The sequence below is a fragment of the Cricetulus griseus genome, chromosome 2, assembly GCF_003668045.3.
Source record: "Cricetulus griseus strain 17A/GY chromosome 2, alternate assembly CriGri-PICRH-1.0, whole genome shotgun sequence".
Lineage (NCBI taxonomy): Eukaryota > Metazoa > Chordata > Mammalia > Rodentia > Cricetidae > Cricetulus > Cricetulus griseus.
Window position 1 is genome coordinate 215,765,579 of NC_048595.1, and position 20,275 is coordinate 215,785,853.

The 20,275-nt window shown below is 40.6% G+C and overlaps 1 protein-coding gene across 3 annotated transcripts in view; it reads left to right on the plus strand.

Annotated features, from left to right (window-relative positions):
- The window catches only part of Garem1 (GRB2 associated regulator of MAPK1 subtype 1), a 164,370-nt gene that overhangs the window by 35,088 nt on the left and 109,007 nt on the right, over nt 1-20,275 (plus strand). For all 3 annotated transcript variants that reach the window (XR_004768373.1, XM_027400549.2, XM_027400550.2), the window contains exon 2: nt 20,045-20,185. Coding sequence is in view for 2 of the 3 variants with exons in the window: in XM_027400549.2 (XP_027256350.1) it covers nt 20,045-20,185 (141 nt within the window). In the remaining variant the exon portion in view is untranslated. The remainder of the gene's footprint in view (nt 1-20,044; nt 20,186-20,275) is intronic.

The following is a 20,275-nucleotide window of genomic DNA, read 5'->3' on the forward strand; positions in this document are numbered from 1 at the left end:
TCTAAGTTTAAAAGTAGGAGTCATATCACACAGCAGTAGTAACTTGTGACTGCGTACACTGGCATTAGAGACTAGGAAATGTGAATTAACACATATTCAGTACCACATTACCCCTACACACACACACACACACACACACACACACACACACACACACACACTGATGTAATTGTGTGGAGCACGATAAATGCTGAAGTCAGAAAAAGAGGAAGTCAGGACAGTCATCAACTAATGGTTTAATGTACTGCTGAAGGCAAGTAGAGTAAACTAGTGTCTCTTATGTTTCATTTCATCACCAGCCAGCACCTGTGTGGCGTTCATGATTTAATTGAACACAATTGCCATCCTTCATCCCTAATCCTCAGGGCAGATTAGGAAAGAGTACTCTCACATTTCTGATTAGGAGACCTCCTTCCTGGATCTCCCGGCTAACTAGGAGTACACATTTCAAGGTTGGGCTAGGATTCGTACTCAGCACGAAGACCAGCCCTCATACTCACTAGGCTCTACATGTGGCAACTATGATACCACATTGAGATATACAATTTATGCGAACCATCTAGGTGCATGTGTGAGAACCGAACACCTCATTGGTTTTTGGAGCAGGCAGTTTGGTTGCCAGGGGCTTCAGGTTTGCACCTAAGAAGCAGAAAGCTGAATTCTGTTCTTGTTGGTGTCACAAATGAGGAGTTTTTACATTTCCTCAATTAGCAAACAAAAACACTTCAGCTCTAAAATTCTCTGACTCCAAATTTAATTGCTCCTGTTCCTCTCAAAATTGTTGCTTAAAGAAAAATAAAAAAGTCAGCGCTGTATGGTCAGCCTAGATGTTTATGTTCCTTCTAAAGTTAGAAGAAGAAGAAGAAGAAACATTTTGATGTGTAGCAACCAAACCCCTTTATAATGTCCCCAGGCAAGCCTTTCTCCCCACCAAATTCTATGCTATATTATAACAGGAAGCTCTCATCCTGTATTTTTAAATATGGAAAATGAAGCAGAGTGAGTTACTTGGGAGTTTATTCCATAGGCATATAGTGAACATTGGTACAAGGTACTTAGGCAGCTGAGCCTTAAGTTATAAGGACTCTGGGGAAAGATATTTGTCAAGAGAAGAAAATGGTACCATCTGTAGGATGGTGGGACCTATACCTTCAAGGGCTTCACCAGGAATGGGCTTTAGTGACTGGCAAATGGCTAACACATCATCTTAGGCAGAAGGAAATAGCTTGTATCTCATTGGTGTGCCCCAGGGGGCTTGGAAGGAGATGAGGAAGAGCAGATCCCTGTGGAACTGACAGATGAGATTCTGGAATTGCTTGCTTGGGCAGATAGAAAGGGAATGAGTTCTCAGGCACCTGGATGAGCGTGAGAAACACCCTTCCTCCTGAGTTAGCAAGACACAGAGTGAGGGTGGGGACTCTACCAGTCTTTTCCAGTAGCTCTACTCTGACTCTAGCTAGCTTTGTACTTTACATGGCTGTAGGTGGGTCATGGGGGGTTTCATATTACACCTCACAGAGTTAGGCTAATTTTTTCTGAGCAGAGAAGAGTCATCAAGGCTTTCCACGCCAGGTAATAATAACATGAAACAATCTGAAGAATCCAGAAGAATCCAGGAGCTGTGAAATGATTAGAGGGTAGGCAGATGTCAAGAGCAGAAGCATGGACGAGGGAATGGGAGATGAGAGGTACTAAAAATAAAGATAAGTCATAAGTTTGACTCCAAACTTGCTGTGCCTTTCTGTATATAAATCCATTTCATCCTCATCGCAGCCTACTCAGTAGGCCTTTTTATTACAGGCATCTGCATTCTATAGAAGAGTAAACTGAAGTGCAGACTGTGATGTTTTATTACTGAAGTGAAAAGGTTTGACAGTGTGCGTAGCTTTAAATACACTTGCTGACAACAGCTAATAGTGTCATAAACATAGTCCCAGGAGATCTTTTGTGAGTGATGCCTCCTGATGTGTGTGCTCTTTGTATAGTTCCTGGGTGTGTGCTCTTTGTATAGTTCCTTAGAAGTATTTGTAAGAATTTCTCTTAAATGGGTAGATAGAGGGTTGTGGTATGGCTCAGAATGTTTGCCTATCATGTCTAAGATTCTGGGTTCAGTTCCCAGCTCTGCAGAAATTACATATATACAGCAAAATGTATAGGGAACTGCAGCCTTTGTCTATGGAAATGGGAGCAGTTTAAGCCCCAAGGTTGTAAGACTGCCATGGAGACAGCTGCACAATACAAAGTATTCATGTCTATGAAACCAATTAAGTATTGTATAGCTCTCCTGTGTCCAGCTTTAGAGTCTACCCTTTGCCAGGTAAAAGGAAATGGGGAGGATATGTATACAATTGGCTTCCCTGTGTGTGGGTGCATGTGGATTTTTTGCATGTTGTTTCTGTGTGTTGAGGTGTACATATATGTATGTGTAAGCCATTGGCTGACAGGAGTCTTTCTCAGTCATTCTCTGTCTTACTCACTGAGGCAAGGTCTCTTAACAGAACCCAGAACTCATCAACACAGCAAGTCTGGCTAGCCAGGTTGCTCCAGGGATACCCTGTCTCTGTATTGTATGTGCTGGAAATACTGACGAGCCTCCATGCCTTTTACATGGGTTCTGAGCATTGGCACTAGGGTGAGCTATGTCTCCAGGCCCTACTTGGTTTTTAGAAGGATATCTCATTTGCATGGGGCTTGCCCAGTCAGCTGGTCTAGATGGCCAGCAGTGTCCCAGGGTTCGGCCTGTCCCTGTCTCTCCAGTGCTGGAATCACAAGCACATTCAACTTTTTACAGCTAAAAAGTGGGTTCCTGGGATTGACCTCAACCACTCATGCTGGCTGAGTCAAGCAGTTTACTGAGCCGTCTTTCCAACTGCTGAAAATGATCCTCATGCTCTTTCCTCACCCAAAAGCTGTATGGTTTGGTGATAGATGAATGCCACAAGGAGAAATCTGAGCCCCTCCCCTGGTTAGGTTTAATCCTAGCTGGGACGGCAGTTAAGAATCTAGACTGTAGATTCCAACAAATAGTTAGTTCCTCCAGGTAGGTTAAACTCTGGATACAACCCAGAAGACAAGTGTGTTAGAGGGAATAATGTTCATTTCCACCAATGTCAGTTCCTGGTACTTTCAGGATTTAAAAGTCTCTGAGTATAGCACACCCTGACCCCTGATCCCCAGATACTGTTCCTCTGTCTTCCTTCTTCCTGACTAGGGTTGAAAACTAGTCAAAAGAGCAAAGCAAGGAAGCCTTACAACTTAAGCATGACATGTACAGTAATAATTCTAAAACTATTTGAAATGTTGATAATTATGCACAATTAGCTTTAAAAAAGCCAAGTGAAATTGTTGAAAATCACTTCAGATTTCATTCTTATACATAAACTAATTGGTTTTGGCCTCATTCATCTCTCAATTAAATTTATCTGATGTCAAGATTGTGCTTGTCTCTGGAGTCGGAGTGAGGAGCATCCTCTTGGCCTGGTTGCAATGCTAATGAAGCTGTCACCCTCATTCTCAGCTCCTCTCTCACCTCAGGCAAAGAAGCAATGTTTGCATAGCATCATGTCTCAAAGTATTAATTGATTTTGATGGATTTGTATGCATGGAGTCACTTCAAAAATTATCTTGTAAACATAAAGTTGTATCCATAATACTCATTAAATTCTGTATCTGCCTCGTTTGAACAACTGGATTTCCTCATGAATTAACATCCATGATAGGCAGAATTCTGAGATGGTCCCTTGCTCTTAGTCCCCAAGTGTTATATATACATATATACCAAATGAGATTGTATAGATGTAATTGGGACCATTAATTAATTTACTTTGAAACAAGTAGAGTCTCCTAGCCTTTAAGTTAAGGGATGTCTTCATTTGGACTGAACAACAAAATGCCATGGACTAGGTGGCTTATGTTAATGGGAATTTACATCTCATTGCTCTGGAGGATGGGAATCTGAAATCAGGTGGCCAGCATGACTGGGTTGGGACAGGGAGGTCTTCTCACTGCAGCATGCTGGCCTCTCCTTGTGCCCTCCAGTGGTAGGAAAAGAACGAGAGCTTTTGGGCTCCTTTCATAAAGACTCTCTTATTATTTTGGAAGGCTCTATCTTCAGCATGTGACGGTCTCTTCAAACCTATAAACCTAGGACCTAGGATCTCCAGGAGAACACAGACAGCCAGTGCACTGGGGGAAGACTGGCCCAGCCTACTCAGCGTGCCCTTTCAAAGTCAAGCTGCACTCTAGCAGTTCACAGAGAGGAAGTCAGGGGGATTGGAGGATGGGAGGGCTCTGCTGTGAGACAGTTGCTGTGCTGCTGGGATGGGGTGAGAGTCACAGACTAGGCTCTGAGACCCACCTTTGGCTAGGGAGCAGACTCTGATCAGTAGTTAGAAAACACCATTGTCAGCCATCAGCTGCAACTGAGACCCCAGATCAGATGAGAGTGTGGCCAGCCAACAGGGATTTCAGCCTGATAGGTTTAGCTGTACTTAACTCTCTGGCTAACTGTCCCTTCTTGCTTGATCCCTAAGTCAGCTGGTCTCTTAATCAGCTTTTTGTCACTTTTGCAGAATCCCTTTAACCAACAGCTTAAAGGAAGAAAGGCTTAGTTTTTGGTTCTTGGTTTCAGAGGTTTCAATCAGGTGACAGTAGGGGCATGTGTGGCCAGGAAGCAGAGAGAGAACTCAGGAAGAGGCAAAGGACACAATAGCACCTTCAGACTAGTTTCCACCTCCAGTTAGCCCATTCAGCTATGGGCTCATTAATATAATTAACCTAGCACGAAGTTAGCACACTCATGATCCAGTCACCTCTCGCTAGCACCAGGGACCAGGCCTTCACCCCACAATGTAATTTTAGAGTAATTATTGTAATCATGTAACATCTAAATCATAACTGTTAGGAATAAAGTGTAATGGGATGGAACCACATGTGTGGCAGGCCCATGGTCCTGTGGTCCAGGTGATGGACAGCGGGTGGATGGGGAAACAGACCTGTAGATATGGCTCGTATTGGAAGTTTTATTGAGAGGGAGGTAAGAAAGTAAGGGAAGGAAAGAGAAAAGAGGTAAAGAGACACAGAGAAGGGACCAAAGGGATGGGGGTGGGGGGATAGGAAAGATCCTGTCTGTTCTTCAGAGGAAGGAGGGGGAGGACAGAAGTGGGTGGAGCCTTTCTTTTAAAGAGCCAGGGTACATATACCTGCCATGCTCAGGTGGGTGAGAGGCAGGGCCAGGTTTGCCTGGATTACAATAAACTATCTGGGTTTTGGGCAAGTTAAAACACTCTCGATCAAGAAAATATAGGAACTCAGTGAGTTTTTTTTTTGGGGGGGGGGCACCAGCACATTTATTGAGCCCACAGCCACCTGTCCATATTTGCCCATGTCTGAGAAATCTTTTAAAATTTTATTTAAATTTGGCATATTTAAACTTTTCAAGTAGCAACCTATATCCACAATTGCTGACAGACTTTCAGTCATTCAGACAGACCTTTTTAGAAAGGTCTATGTGCACCAGGGTAAGTACCCGCACAATGTATTTTGCTTCACCTCAAGCCAGATAGTCCGTGTCTCAGACCAGAAATTCAGAATTACTTTTCTCTTGGTACCTTTAACCAAAGAAAATTGTATTGATAATTTATAAGCAATTAAACTGGTTAGGAAATATAACTAACTATTGTACCAATTTAACTGACACTGTTCAGTTAATATTTGTAAACTCTTAAAAATTTTTTTATTATTTTTGTATTGTATATGTTGTTTGGGGCGTGCATGCCACAGCATGTAAAAGGACAACTCTGTGGAGCCTAGCCTTACACCTTTACAGACTCGCACAGCACATACCTTTCATAACATTCCACTGATGTCTCTCCAGCTTCCTTTTTGGTGTCCTTGTTGCCTTGTTTTAGTTTTGCATATTTAGAAAGAGATGCCGTTGCTCCTGTTTCACTTTCTTGTTATGCTTTGAGAAGTGGCACCTTACCTGGGACATTGTGTCCTTCCGGTCTACCTTTATTCCCTTGTGACCTTTATCTGTCTGTAAAGTTTGATTTGATTTTTAAAGTGTTTGCCTACTTCCATCATATTGATAGACAGTTTGATAGATAGATAATAGCCCTTCCCATTTGGGTTTGTCAGTTGTGTGTATTTGGAAGCCAGGGGTGTAGAGTGCTGTAAAGCTGCTGCCTGCAAGAATAGTTCGCCTAGAAAAGGAAAACCTTCCACAGCTCCTTGGCGCCTACACTGTAATAAAAAGCTATATGTATTCAGTGGATTTGTACAAGGATACAGGAGTTATTATTTTCAACATTGACCTATGTTTCTTTAAATATGTGTGAGGCTTTGTTTATATTTTGTTTGGATTTGTTTTTTAAGGCTGGTTTGTAGTTTTCGGAAAGCTGCTTAATATGAGCAACATTTTAAAGTTATCAAATATGGAATTTAGATATTTTCATAAGACTGTTTCTCTGATGTAAGTTTTATGTGGTGAACTTTAAGATTTCATTCATTCATATTTCATGTTATTTGTCATATAATGGAGGTCAAGAGACACTTAAGCCTAAGTTGAAACAAGATAACGTTTGACATCTCTCAAATTTAATCTGTGACTCAATTTATCCATTTGAAATAAAATTGTTGGGGGAGCTAGGGAGATGGCTCAGTTTGTAAAATGCCTGCCTTCCCCAGCACAAAGGTAAAAACAGCACAGGAGTGATCTGTAACCTAGGGTGTGTGGGGGGGGAGTCAGGGGGTCGGGGGCTGGGTCCCTAGGGCTTGCTGGCCAACTAACTAATTTAGCCATTAATAAACTCCAGGTTCAGTAAGTGGAGATGAGTCAAGGAAGACACCCAGTGCCAACATTTGTCCCCCCTACACAAAAAGAGTCTCACACAGACACACACACATAGTCACAAACAAACACACACACACACACACACACACACACACACACACACACACACACACATTAAAATTTTTGGATTTTACACTGGAAGCAAATCACCTCTGTTAAAATGAAAAGAAAAATGTGGTCATTGAACTTTAGCAATGATTTTCCTCAGCAGACAAGGAATCCACAGGATGTACTGTGCCAGTGATAGGGGAGAGAACTGGCTGAACAAGAAAACAAACCAGACCTGGAGAGTCTCTTGCCCCTGTGACTAGAGTCTCACTCATTCGGCCTCCATAGCAAGAAGACAGTGCCACAGTCACATGAATAATGAAGCTACCCTCTAGGGTTAGAGAGATGTCTCAGCAAGGAAAGCAGCCACATGTGAAGACCAGAGCTTGGATCCCCAGAACTCACCTCCATACTGGTCAAGTGTGGTGACCCACCTGTGATTCCACCCCAGAAAGGCAGACAGGGAACCCTTGAAGCAAACTGGCTGTCTTACTAGGAATTTTGTTGAGCTCTGGGTTCTGTTGAGAGACTTTGCCTCAGTGAATAAGGTGGAGGGCAATGGAGGAAGACTCCCAGCATCGGCCTCAGACTCCCACATGCTCATGTTTGTATGCATGTACACTTGCACTCACGTGAGTTCCCCAAACATGCACATATGCATATGGATACATGCCACACTCATAGACACATATACAGTAAATAACTGCCATTTAAGGTCAAGCTGCCTGTGAAGTCCCTGGCTATTTCTGAGATGCCTCACCATTTCCCATGTACCATGTAGAGTCATCATATTTTCATAGAACCCTAGAGTTTTGGAATGTGCCTGGTGGAGCCATGGGGTGACACCAGCCAGTACTTGTGGGTCTCAGTTTCTGTGTACCATTTGTGGTGTGAGCATCTTCTCACACTCTCAGATACACAGCACTCAAACTAAAAGAGTGATCATACTGATGGTCAGTATCCAGCACTAGGTGGGAGGGGCAACAAATTAGATATATCAGGCTTCCTGAAGCAGACCTGACTGCTGTAGCTCAGTGGATTTTCAGTGAATATATTTCTCCTGTGAATCTGAGCTGCTCCTTGGTGTATTCCACACCACCCGCTGGGCTCTATGCTGGTTTATGGTTTTGAATGTCTGAAGAAATGTAAAAACCCCAACTGCTCACCTGCTGTTTTCTAAAAATTCCCTTCTGTAGAATTCTTATCTTTAAAATGTTAGCTACAGCTTGCCATTTCAAAGTATAGAGTTTGGAGTTTGACTTCGGCATACTACTATTTCATACAGAAGGAATTAGGTACCATAGCTGCTAAATCTACCATTAACAAAGGATTCCTTTCTCTGAGGGTTTATTTAAAAAGAGTAACAGTATATCTCTAATCCTTTTTTTTCCTTTGTTTCATGCATTCCTTTTTGCTTGGATTTCACTAGGAGGATGGTTCTCTGAGCACAATACTAGTTAATGTTTTGACTAAATTCATCTCTTTTTCCTTCTTTTTCTTTAAAATAAAGAATAAAATGTGAAAAATGCAGTGCTTTTACTTGCTTAAAATTCAAGTTTATCATCTTTGGGCCTTTGAATAAAGTATTCATCTGAAAGTAGGCCCCTGGGTGATGAGGGTTTCTTGGTGTTTATGAAGGTAGCAGAGATCAATAGAAGATGCTTGAACAAGTCCTTAGGTTTCCTTGAGAGGCTTAAGGGCTGAGTAAGAGGAGAGTGCTTAATTTCACTGTAGACGTGTTTTATGGAACTAATGATGACTTTATACACAAGATTCTTTTCATTGAAATGCATTCGAATTCTTGTATACCCATTATGTTGTCTAGAAATCTTGTGGAATGCAACAGAACAGCAGCACCTTATGTTGGGCCTAGAGATGTCATTGATAATGGGCTAGCTGGGGACCCAAGGCTCTGCTGTGTCTTGTGTATGCACTCAAAGTAAAGTCTGTCTGTGGAGATCTTGGCCTCCATTTGTCTTAACTTCCTAAACACAAGATACTTTTATCAGCAAAGGAACTAGAAATCACTCTTCAGTTAGTCAGCATGCCATGACAGCATATGCATACTTAATCAGAATGTCCTCCAAGAATAGAAGTATTCCGGGACCGAGGGATAAAAGTTTCCTGATTTGATTAGCATATCATCATAGATTCTACTCCAAAGAATTAAATTTCTTTTCTTTGAATTCTTACACATTTTCAGGAAATAGGGATCTCCCAAGCTTTGCATTAAACTAGAGTTTCTGTGCTGCAGGTTCATGGCCAGAGCCCTGTGTGGTCATTCTTAGTTACAATCAAATGGAATGTGGGGATGGAGTGTCCTTACTTTGTAGCACTCGATCTGTGATGTCACTACTCACCATTGTAAACTCTCCTGTTAGTGCTCTCTTCGAAAACATAGCTTACCTGTGTTTTTAATGATTTTCTTTTAGCTATTTCTTTTTCCTGATTGCATTTGAGTATTTAAGATCACCCTTTGCAGAGTTCTGCCTCTTGTTTTCATAAATACATTAGAATTAAACCTAAGGTTTATGGATTGAACCTTTTACATTTTAAGGTTGAATAAAAACTGCATATATAAGTAGATACAATGAAAGAATTTTTATAACATGTGTGACATATTATTAGTGACTTTTAGGATAATCTGGTCTTTATTAAATAAGTGTGAGTAAAAATAGTGTAGCCTCTATAATCATAAGCTAGTTAAGAAGCATGAAAGAATGTATCAGAATCAAAATAATGATGGATGCTTTAAGCTCTGTGACATTATTTTCAAATTTAAAAACACCAAAATACCTCTAGATATTAGGCAAACCAGGAGTCTTAGGCAGCATTTCCTTAAGTAGGCATCTCTACTAAAATTAGCTTAGAAGTAAATTAATTAAAAAACTCTAGTGTTTTGAAAGTATGGTATATCTGAATTGAGTTACGCAGGCACCGTGCTCCATAATGTATTTCATTTGCTCCTTAGTGTCATTGTAGGCTTGGATTCAGCTACAAGCCATAGAGACACCAAAATAAAAAGTCCAGATAGGAGACCTGAGGCTGGTGTGCTGGCCAGGATACCTGGAACCAGAGTTTCTTCTCTTTGCTCCAGTCCAGGCTTCTAATCCAGAGTTCTCCTTGGAACTTGAGATGGATGCTACCAAGGAAGTGATCACATCCAGTAATCATATCAAATTCTATCTCTCAGGAAGAATAGGAAGAATAAAGAATAAAAGAAGCACATAAGGCTCTCCAAAGAGAGTCTTAGTGGCTGCTTTGCTTTAGCATTCCACTAGAGATTCTAGCTAGAGGTACTGCAGAAAAAAGATAGCTTCCAAATTGGAATGAGAAAAGTAAAACAACTTCTGTTCATAGATGACCTATGCTTATGAATGGAAAATCCTAAAGAGTACATAACTTTTTACAAATTGTACTAGAACTAAGAAGCATGCTCAACAAAGTTGCTGAATATAAGATCAACATACAAAAATTAAGTATACATCTGTATGTTAGTAGCAGGCACTGCAAAATAATTTTTCTTGAAATGCTATCAGAAAGAATGTATTGCAAGCTCGTATATTTAGCAAAACCATTACATGATTTGCACACTGGAAACTGTATGTTACTGAATAATATAAAAACAAATAGAAAGGCATCACATGTTCATAGGTTGGAAAGACTATTGTTCCTAAAATAGTAATCTCCAAATTGATCTGTAGATTAAACATAGTTACTAAAACCATAGCTTTCTTTTCTGCAGAAACTGACAATCCTAAAATTATCCTGGATAAAAAGAACCCAGAAAAACTCAACCAGTCTCAAAAAGGAGTGAAGTTGTCAGACTCAATTTCCTATTTTCAAAACTTTCAATAAAGCCACAGTAATTAAGACACTATAATATTATCATAAAATAGATATATGAGATAATTGAATGGTGTAGAAAGACTGGAAATAAGCCCCTACATATATAAACAGAGAGCACAACAATCCAGTGAAGAAAGGGTCTTCTTTGCCAAAGTCAGTGGTTAGACTTTTGAATATCCACATGGACAGTAGTGCTTTGGACCCCACTTATAACATATAAAAAAATTAACATGAGTTGTAGACCTAAATGTAGAAGATAAAGCTGTGAAAACATAGGCATAGCTCTTCTTGGCCTTATGGTAGACAACAGTAATTTCATGTTTGATCCTAAAGCCACAAATAACAAAAGAATAAATATATCTGACTTTACCTGAACTAAAAAAAATTTGCTCTTCAACAGATACTATCAGGAAAGTGAAAGAAAGACTCTATACAATGAAACATATTTGTAGCTCATACATCTAATAAGAGACTTGAATCTTGAATACATTAGAACTCAAGGAGAGATGGCTCAGTGGTTAAGAGTACTGACTGCTCTTCCATAGGACCTGGCTGGCTTCAATTCCCGGCATCCACATGGCAGCTCTCAACTGTCTTAATTCCAGCTCCAAGGGACCTAACACCCATGGCAAAACTCCATTGCACATAATAAATAAATAAATAAATAAATAAATAAATAAATAAATAAATAAATAAATCTCCCGAAGAACTCAAGGATTGAGTCATCTAGTGGAATACAGTCTCTCTGGGGCTCTTTCAAAATGCCGGTTGCAAATTAGCACACAGGGAAGATTTCAGAGCCTGCTGGTTCAGAGACCCCACACCAACATTTCTTACCTCATTGGTCAGAAGCGGAGATCCTTTGGGTCTCCAGATGATTACAGTGAGCATACAATCTGGGCTCAAAACTGAGCCCAGTTTCCCTCTGGGCTTCGTGGTCCTGTTGTCACACACAAGGGACAGTTGCCCCTGGGACAATCAGATAGGTGCTTATTTTGGAAACAGATAGAGCAGGATGTCCACTAAGGTCGAAGAGTTCTATTGTGGACTTGCCTGTTATCATTTTTTCCCAGAGACCATTGTTCACAAAATGACAATGCTAGAAACAGGCCACAGTGTTGAAGGTCAAGATTGATATCTGTGGGTATAGAAGTGCAAGTGCTCCAGCTAAACACTGAACTGAACTCCTGGAATCCAGTTACAGAGAGGGAGGAGTGATGAGCAAAGGGGTGAAGACCAGGCTGGTGAAACCCACAGCAACAGCTGACCTGAACAAGGAAGAGCTCGTGGGCCCCAGACTGATAGCTGGGAAACCAGCATAGGACCGATCTAGACCCCCGAACATGGATATCAGTGAGGAGGCCTCGGCAATCTATAGGGCCTCTGGTAGTGGAACAGTATTTATCCCTAGTATACGAATGGACTTTGGGAGCCCACTCCACATAGAGGGATACTCTGTCAGCCTAGACACACTGGGGAGGGCCTAGGCCCTGCTCCAAACGCTGACTGACTTTGAAGATCCCCCGTGGAAGGCCCCACCTTCCCTGGGAAGCAGAAAGGGGATGGAATAGGGGATTAGTGGGAAGCAGGGGAGGAGGGCAGGGAGAGGGAACTGGGATTGACATGTAAAACAAGGCTGTTTCTAATTTAAATTAAAAAGAAATAGAAAAAAATAAAATACAAATAAGTCATTAAAAAATGCACGTGCTCACGTGTCCTTGGAGGATCATTTGAGAGTCCAGAATATTATCAGGGACTTTTATTAGAAGATACTAAAACCACTTACTGTGTTTGCCTAGACTCCTAAATCTAGGATACTGGTTTGTTTCATGTTGGGTTTTCCCCCACATGGTATCTATAACAAAGGCTTAAAAAAAAAAAAAAAAGTTCATTTGACTCATCTGATGCATTCCCGATCTCTTCCCCAGCAGCCCCAGACATGTCCCTGTGTCTGAGTAATACTGTGTCAGTTCACTCCTTCAGCTCTAGCACTCTTATAATAAGTCAGCCATTGGGCTAAAAGCTGACTCTTGTTCTCTGGGCTTTGGTTTGTTCGCTTCCCATTGATTTCAGACTATTACCTGTGCTCCAATGGTTTCTTGTGACCACATTCGTCTCGACTGCTTTCTGACCTTCCCTCTTGATGGTTACTTGCCAATTAGTTATTTCTTTGAGGATTCCCCTCTCTTTCTGCTGCATCCTCTTTGGAGCCCTTTACTATCTTTTTGATGAAGACAGCGTTTTAGTGTTGAATTTTGTGATTGCTCTTGGACTCTTCTGGTGCATTTGCTATGTCGTCACCTCTTCTCCCTCCATGCGGGTGTCTATTCATCACTGGGCATACAGTCCTTTGGGACAGAAATATCACAGATTCATGCTATAGTTTCCGATTTGTCTTGAAGACCGGGAAGCTGTGAAGACCTCCTTAGCTCAAAATATTCAAGGATGCTAGCTAGCTCATAGTGGATTATATTCTTCAATTTATAGAATGAAATCAACTACCTTTTCAAAGTGCAGAGAAGTTTATATTTATGCAGAACACTTAGAGTAGCTACTGGTAACAAGCCTTTCTGTAATCGGGAGACTTCCAGTGTCAAAGATCATGCTGATAGATGCTTTGCTTCAGGAAGGCTAACTGGTAACAAGAAGGGAATACAGGAGTTGACACTGGTGTAATGCCCAGTAGAAGCCTGTTTCTTAGGCTGTGTGTGTGTGTGTGTGTGTGTGTGTGTGTGTGTTCAGCCATGCAACAGATGGTTTGTTCTACTTTGTATTAATTAAGGAGGCCAGACAGCTGGCACTGCCTTATCTTTGGTTTGCTCCAGGTGCTCCTGGAGATCAGTATTTCTCAGAGGGGTTGTGAACTGCCTTTATGGGTGTGGCCAGGGCAGAAGTAGGCAGTGTCGTGTCTGCTCACACACCATTGGCTAGGACTTAGGAGTATGACCAGGCTGTCAGGGCAGTGAATGAGGCGCCTCACTCTTTTGTACACCCAGAAAGAAGAGCAAACGTTTTTGGTGGTTAGCCTCTGACATCGAAGGTATTTTTATTTTTAATTTGTAAGAAAAATGCAGACATTTAATTTACTCCCTGCTGTGTGGGAAAGACTGTACCATCGAATAAACACACAGTTAAAATGTCACAGTGTTCATTAAATAGTGAGAAACTCCAAATATAATGCTGTTACTTGACCAGCTTTCTTTTGGATATTGGGAGGAAAAGGACAGCTCACAACTATTAAATTAGATTTATAGTGAGAATCAAAAAAGGAAATTATAGAAAAAATTCATTTACCCATTGTTGATTAATTTAAGAAGACATAAGGACCAGTTTATGTCCACAATCAGTGAAACTTCCAGCTTCAGTGATTGATTCTTATTGCAAAACCTAAAAAAATCAGATTATTTCAATTGGGGCTTTATTATCTGTCAATGAGTATGAGTGTCCATCATCATCAGAGTTCTGCAAAGGTGCTGAGACCAAATGGAATCAACCAGAAATAAAAGCAAACTTAGGAAAAAATGAATCTGCATTCATGGTTGTGTATTTGCTGTGTAAGGTCAGGTATTCTGGGAGCTGGAGAGAGTAAAGCATTTTCTATGGAGTTTCAGCCCTTCCTGACCCAGCCCTTAACTCTGCTGAAATACAGCACCAGAACAAAGAAAACAAATGCAAATTTGTTTAAAAAAACAGCTTTAATTTTATACTTGCCATTGTCACACAGTTCTCACAATTCAGGGAATTATTAAAATAACATGGGTTTGGCCTTTTCTTGGTTCTGTTAACTTAGGATATGTTCTACTTGACGGGAACATGCCAAAAACAAATCCAACATGGACATGTATCTGTCTTTTTCAATTTTGGCTTTATCCTAACATTAAAAGAAAACTTGTTAAGTCACAAGCTGATAGATTTAATATTAAAACACATTTAGTCATGAGAGTCCATGTACACCGACCCTTGTAGTTTCTTTTTCAGATTTTGTGGTATCTGCAGATAGATCTTAGAACCTAAGTCTAAACACTCATCTCCACCTATATATACCTTGTATACACAGCCTGAAAGGAACTGTGCAGGATTTTAGTTCACTTATATCTTAACTACAGCTCTCATATGAGGTCATGTGTAGAATTTTTACTTGTGGCATCATGGTAGCATTAAAAAAATACTGGATTTTGGAACATTGCAAATTTCAGAATTTTTTTTATTAGAGATAACTTAAAATATTTAATCTGTACTTCATTTTCCTGTTTAAAAAAAGAAGTATCTGACATACTTGTGTTCTACACTGGGAAGTATTGTGTAACTTTGAACTGATTGAGAACCACCCCAAATACTTCATAGATACTAGACGATGCCTGTGCTGTAACTCAAATATATTCAGCTATATTGATGTTCAAAGCTAATGTAGTTATGAGGTGCATAATAAGTTACGATCCAACACAGAGCACAGTATTCCAAATAAAGATACTCATATTGGAATATTTAAGAAACAGTGAAACCCAAGCTGTGTGTGTGCCCCTGTGTTGCATTGTGTGGGATCTGGTGAGGTGCACTGCCACAAGGGAGTTTTTGTTTATAGTCCTGAATATCTTTCTTTGTAACCTCTAAAAACAGGTTCCTTAAACCTGATGAGTGTATGACCCTCTCGTTTTTGTTTTGAAAACAGTCTAGCTATGTAGCATAGGCTGCCTTTAAACTCACTATGTAGCCAAGGCTTACCTGAAACTTAGAATCCTGCCTGAGGCTTCCAAGTGCTGGAAGGAATAACACCATGGCCCCGAGAAGACAAAATTTTAAATGTCTTTAATATAATTTTATCTATGTATTCATACACATTCACTCAAAAGTTGACTTCATATCTCTAAAATAAATTTACAGTTCAAGCATAGACTATAAGCAAAGCTACAAAATTATTTTGATTTAAATCAATATAATTAGGCTTTATATTTAGTTAGGATTATTTTCTTTTTAAAAACAATAGGGCAAGATTTAGTGAAGACAGGGACCAGTTAATAAGAGTGAAGCAAATATCTGCACAGAAAAGAACCCTTTGAGAGTTAATGTAGGGCAGGGACATAAGGTTGTTTTGGTCCTAGGGATGAATGGAAACCTTTGAAGATGTATGAATAGAATAATAGGATGCTATACTTTTAATTCGTCTTCACAATAGGAATATTTGAATAAGTGAGTAGAAGAAAAAATGAGGTAGAAGGCCCAGGCGGTCGGCTCTGTTCATTTGGCTTATTCACTACTGTGTTGCCAGGACCTAGAACATAGAACATATTCATCTGTCAGTATCACTGAATGACTATGTAGGGTATCTCACATGGCCAGCAGAGAGACATCCCTACAGAAGGGTGTGGAAAGGAGCCTACACTAGCTGTTCCATGTAGAAATTAGCAGCTGATGCCATGAGCTGGAGCGCTACTTGTAGCTAAGGGAGCCCTGGTGCAGAATTGTGAAGAAGGGAGAGGAGGAGCAGGCTAAGGCTGAGCCTCTTCTGCCTCTGTAATAGTTGGTGAAGGGGAGACACTGAGGGCAGGTGACAAAAGTGATTTGGGAGACCATTTTGTATCATAAACCAAAAGGCAGAGGGGTGATTACTCACTTCTAATGTCCAACTCATCAATGATTATTTTGGATTTTGAAGTTGAGCCTTATTTTAAAGCAGACTTACTTTGAAGCTACCCACTGTTTAAAAAAGAAAAAAAAGAATGGATATCGTAAAAGGAATATATGGATTACTGTTGAGGGGAGCAAGGTCAAAGCAATCAAATGGGGTGTATCCTGAAGCAGGGAGAGTAATTTCAGGATTTGAGTATTTGGGAATTTAACACCTACTTCCTTTAGGCTTCTTATTACTACAACATTGAGCTAAATTTTAGTACATTATACATAGTTGTTAAGCACCAGGATAATTATATCACAAAAAGATGTTTGCCTTACGAAAGATGTTTGCCTTATGAATTCATTTAATTCCATATTTTTATTAGTGACCTACCCTGGGATATTCTAAGTTATTGTATTGTTTTATTTCCAGACAACTTTCATGAAAGTTATTTTGCCTAAAGCAGGCACACAGATCAGTTGTTTAAAAAAAAAATAAGACATAAGCTCAAAAATAGGCATTGCTTCCTTCCTACTTTATGGCTCTGAAAGCCATTGTGAGCCTCTTAGTAGTGTTTACTATACCAGCAAGCGGCAGGACTGAGCATTATGTTTCCATTTTGATTAACTTGACTGCGGTTGGTTTTCTGGGCGCCACTTTAGAGCACACTGTGGAATAAAATTAAAACATTCTTTATGATACAACAATTCACTTGCTGAAAATGGCATTTTTCTCCTATCCCTGAGTGGCAATGTGCTCTCCCTGAGTTTCCCATGTGGGCCCCAGGGCTCCGTTTTCTCCCTTCGCCAATGCTTCTTCCGTAATATCTCCAGATCCATGTTCCCTGAGTGTTGTTGTTCATTCCCAGCTCCTGGAAGGCTCCCATCTCCTCCCTCTAAGCCCAGCTCATCGATCCCAGGGAAAGCCCAGTGGCTCTGTTTTCCCTTTAGCACTTCCTTCATCTCCACTGATGTCCCAGGTCCAGTCTAGATTGTGTATCTCTTCCACAAGTATAGTTCTTGTGGAGCACACTGTGGGCTTCTTACCAAATCTCCTTTATATTTCCACCAATTCCTCCATTGCCTGCTCCCAGATATAAAAAAAACAATACAAATAAAGTGAGTACAGACATCATGGCACATGTGCACCAACGTATATAAATACACACAAAATAAATTAAGCAAATAAATAAGTGAACGAAAAATAAAAGTTTGTTAGACAAATGGATAAGGAACACTTTGAAATTAAGAAGCTTGCAGACTTCCCCCTCAGACATTCACGACCTCTTTCTAATATTTTCATGATCCTTTAGTGAACTTTTTCTGTTTTCATAGCTCCTCTCATATCATTCACTGGTGATGAAGTATTCACAGTTCTTGACGGCATTGGCTGTCTCCTCCCTGCTGACTACCGAGGCCTTTGTTTTGTTCGCTGATGTGAGAATCCCAAATGCTCAGAAGGATGCTGGTTGTGCTGTTCAGTAAATGAATGAACCTGGAAGCCCACGGGCGGCTTCTCCCTGTTGTCTGGGTCACTGCCAGTGGTTTTTCAGGTAAAGGCCAATGTCATGGCAGCAGATTGGGAAGAAATGTAGAGTCTCCAAAATAAGAGTCTCCCACTCACAGGCTGTACACCTCCAAGCAAAATCCTTGACTGCTCTGAAGGTCATTTCCTTCCCTACTAAAGAACAGCATGAGCTAAAATTATACTGTTGGATTAACATTTAGCCCAGAAGTTAATGGCTGATGTTCTTTGATGAGTCCTACTCAATCAGACTTGGTCATAATACCTTCCATTCTCTGCCACTGTGTGTTCTTCGAGAAGTAGGGGTTGTGTCACTCATCTTGTCAATGAGAAGCAGAGGTCCTGCCCGAGGCCACACAGTGGAGGTGGCAGAGCGTTGCTGGAGAGTGGGTCTGCTGAACACATCCGCTGCATGCTCCGCCTTCCTGGGGGCTAATGTAGTAGATACTGATTAGCTCCTTTGGAGGGAAGCTTCTAGAGCTTTCCTTCCTGCCTTCATATGCCAGAGAAATGCAAAGGGCTAAAGAGGGCCCCAGGAGGTGTTGTTATAAAATAGCCTAGTCCTCCCGAAGCATGAAGTGCAAGAGAGTCTGGGAACCCCACCCAACCCTGAATCAAACCTTCCCATCTGCTAATGAACACTACTTCCAGGTCATTCCCACCCTCTAAGTAAGGTATTTAACAAAGATAAAATACTCTTGCATTAAGACTGTTTTAAAGATTATCATGGTATTGGTTTAGAGGCCAGTTAGCTTATGGTTGGGACAACCGAGCCGTCATTACTGCTGCCTTCATTAGTGATTGGAAAAGTACTGAACCTCTTCATTTTAGAGAGCTCTGCAAGCACCATTTCAAAACATGCAGTTACATCACTAATAACTCTTAATTATTGTAGTAAAGTTAACATAAAAAATGAGGAAGGCTATCTTCCTTATGAAGGAATTAACCTCTGCAGATATTTTCATTGGACATTTGAAATGACTAACCCAGAATTAATGGGCTGGATTTTGTCAGCATCTGAAAAACATGTTTTACATTTCAAGGAGTGGATTTCCTTTTTGAAATAGTTTGTCATCATTTTGGAAGACTTAAAAAGGTTCTTCAGAGAGCATTAAAATGAGAAATAATTTCATTTGGATGCTATAAAGCTTCATTACGTTTAATTGATTGGGATTGTTGGTGGCAGGCCAGAGAGAACTGTCGAATGGATGCGTGGGACTTAAAAGGAAATATATGCATTTAGTGTCAAGCACTCCTTCTTCAGACCAAAGTTTATTTTTGATAGTTTTATTGTAGTGCTAAAGAGCTAAGCTTTGGCACCCTTCTGGTCTACATTTGAATCCCACTTTTCCACTCATTAAACCTATAAGTTTAGACACATCACTTTGCATTTTGGATCTTGGTTTTCCTCACCTGGGAAGGTGCAATGCCTTCTTAGTAGTGTTGTCTTACATGAAATGACACATACATCATTTGAGCAGTGCCTGCTGTAGGCACTGAATGATGTTTGTCATCAAGCCATGCCATTTAGATAAGATAATGTATGTGAATAACATTATGCCAAATAAATGGAAAACGCCTGTATGGAACCCTGTGTATAATTTTCAAGTTGATATAGAAACTCTTTTTTCTTTCTCTTTCTTTCTTTCTTTCTTTCTTTCTTTCTTTTTCAGACTCAAGGATCTTATATTGTGTTATAAGTTGTCAATTTTTTAGTGTGTGTGTGTGTGTGTGTGTGTGTGTGTGTGTGTGTGTGTGTGTGTGTGTCTGGAAGGTAGTGCCACCTTTTTTTCCCTTATGTTAAACATTTTTGTTTGTTTGTTTGTTTGAGAAATAGGGCCAACTAAACCCTAAATCCTTGTGCTGTTGGCTACCATGGCCTCCAGCTCCACTGGAACCAGGGACACCACCATATTTTTTGAAACAAGATCTATCACTGGCCAGGAACCTGTTCATTGGCTAGACTGGCTGGTCAGTAAGCCCCAGAGATCCTCCTGCCTCTGCCTCCCCATGCTGAGGATTGAACTTAGGTGGCAAGTTCTTTTCAGGCTGTGCCATCTCCCAAACCCATACCAGTTTAAACTAAAGAAATTTCACTGTAGGAGGTGGAGTAAGCAGATGTGAATTCCAACTTTCCTATATGAAATTGTATTTTCTAGGAGAATGCGTGGAAGGACTTCGGGAGAATGACTACCTGCTGATCCATTCATGCCGGCAGTGGACCACCATCACTGCTCATAGCCTGGAAGAAGGTCACTACGTCATTGGGCCAAAGATAGAGATCCCCGTACATTATGCAGGTAAGACTTGGCAAGACAAGCAGAGAGAGGAGGGGATTTAAAGTGCTGAGTTTCTTCTTGTCTTTGCAGCAAGAAATAGGAATATTTCTT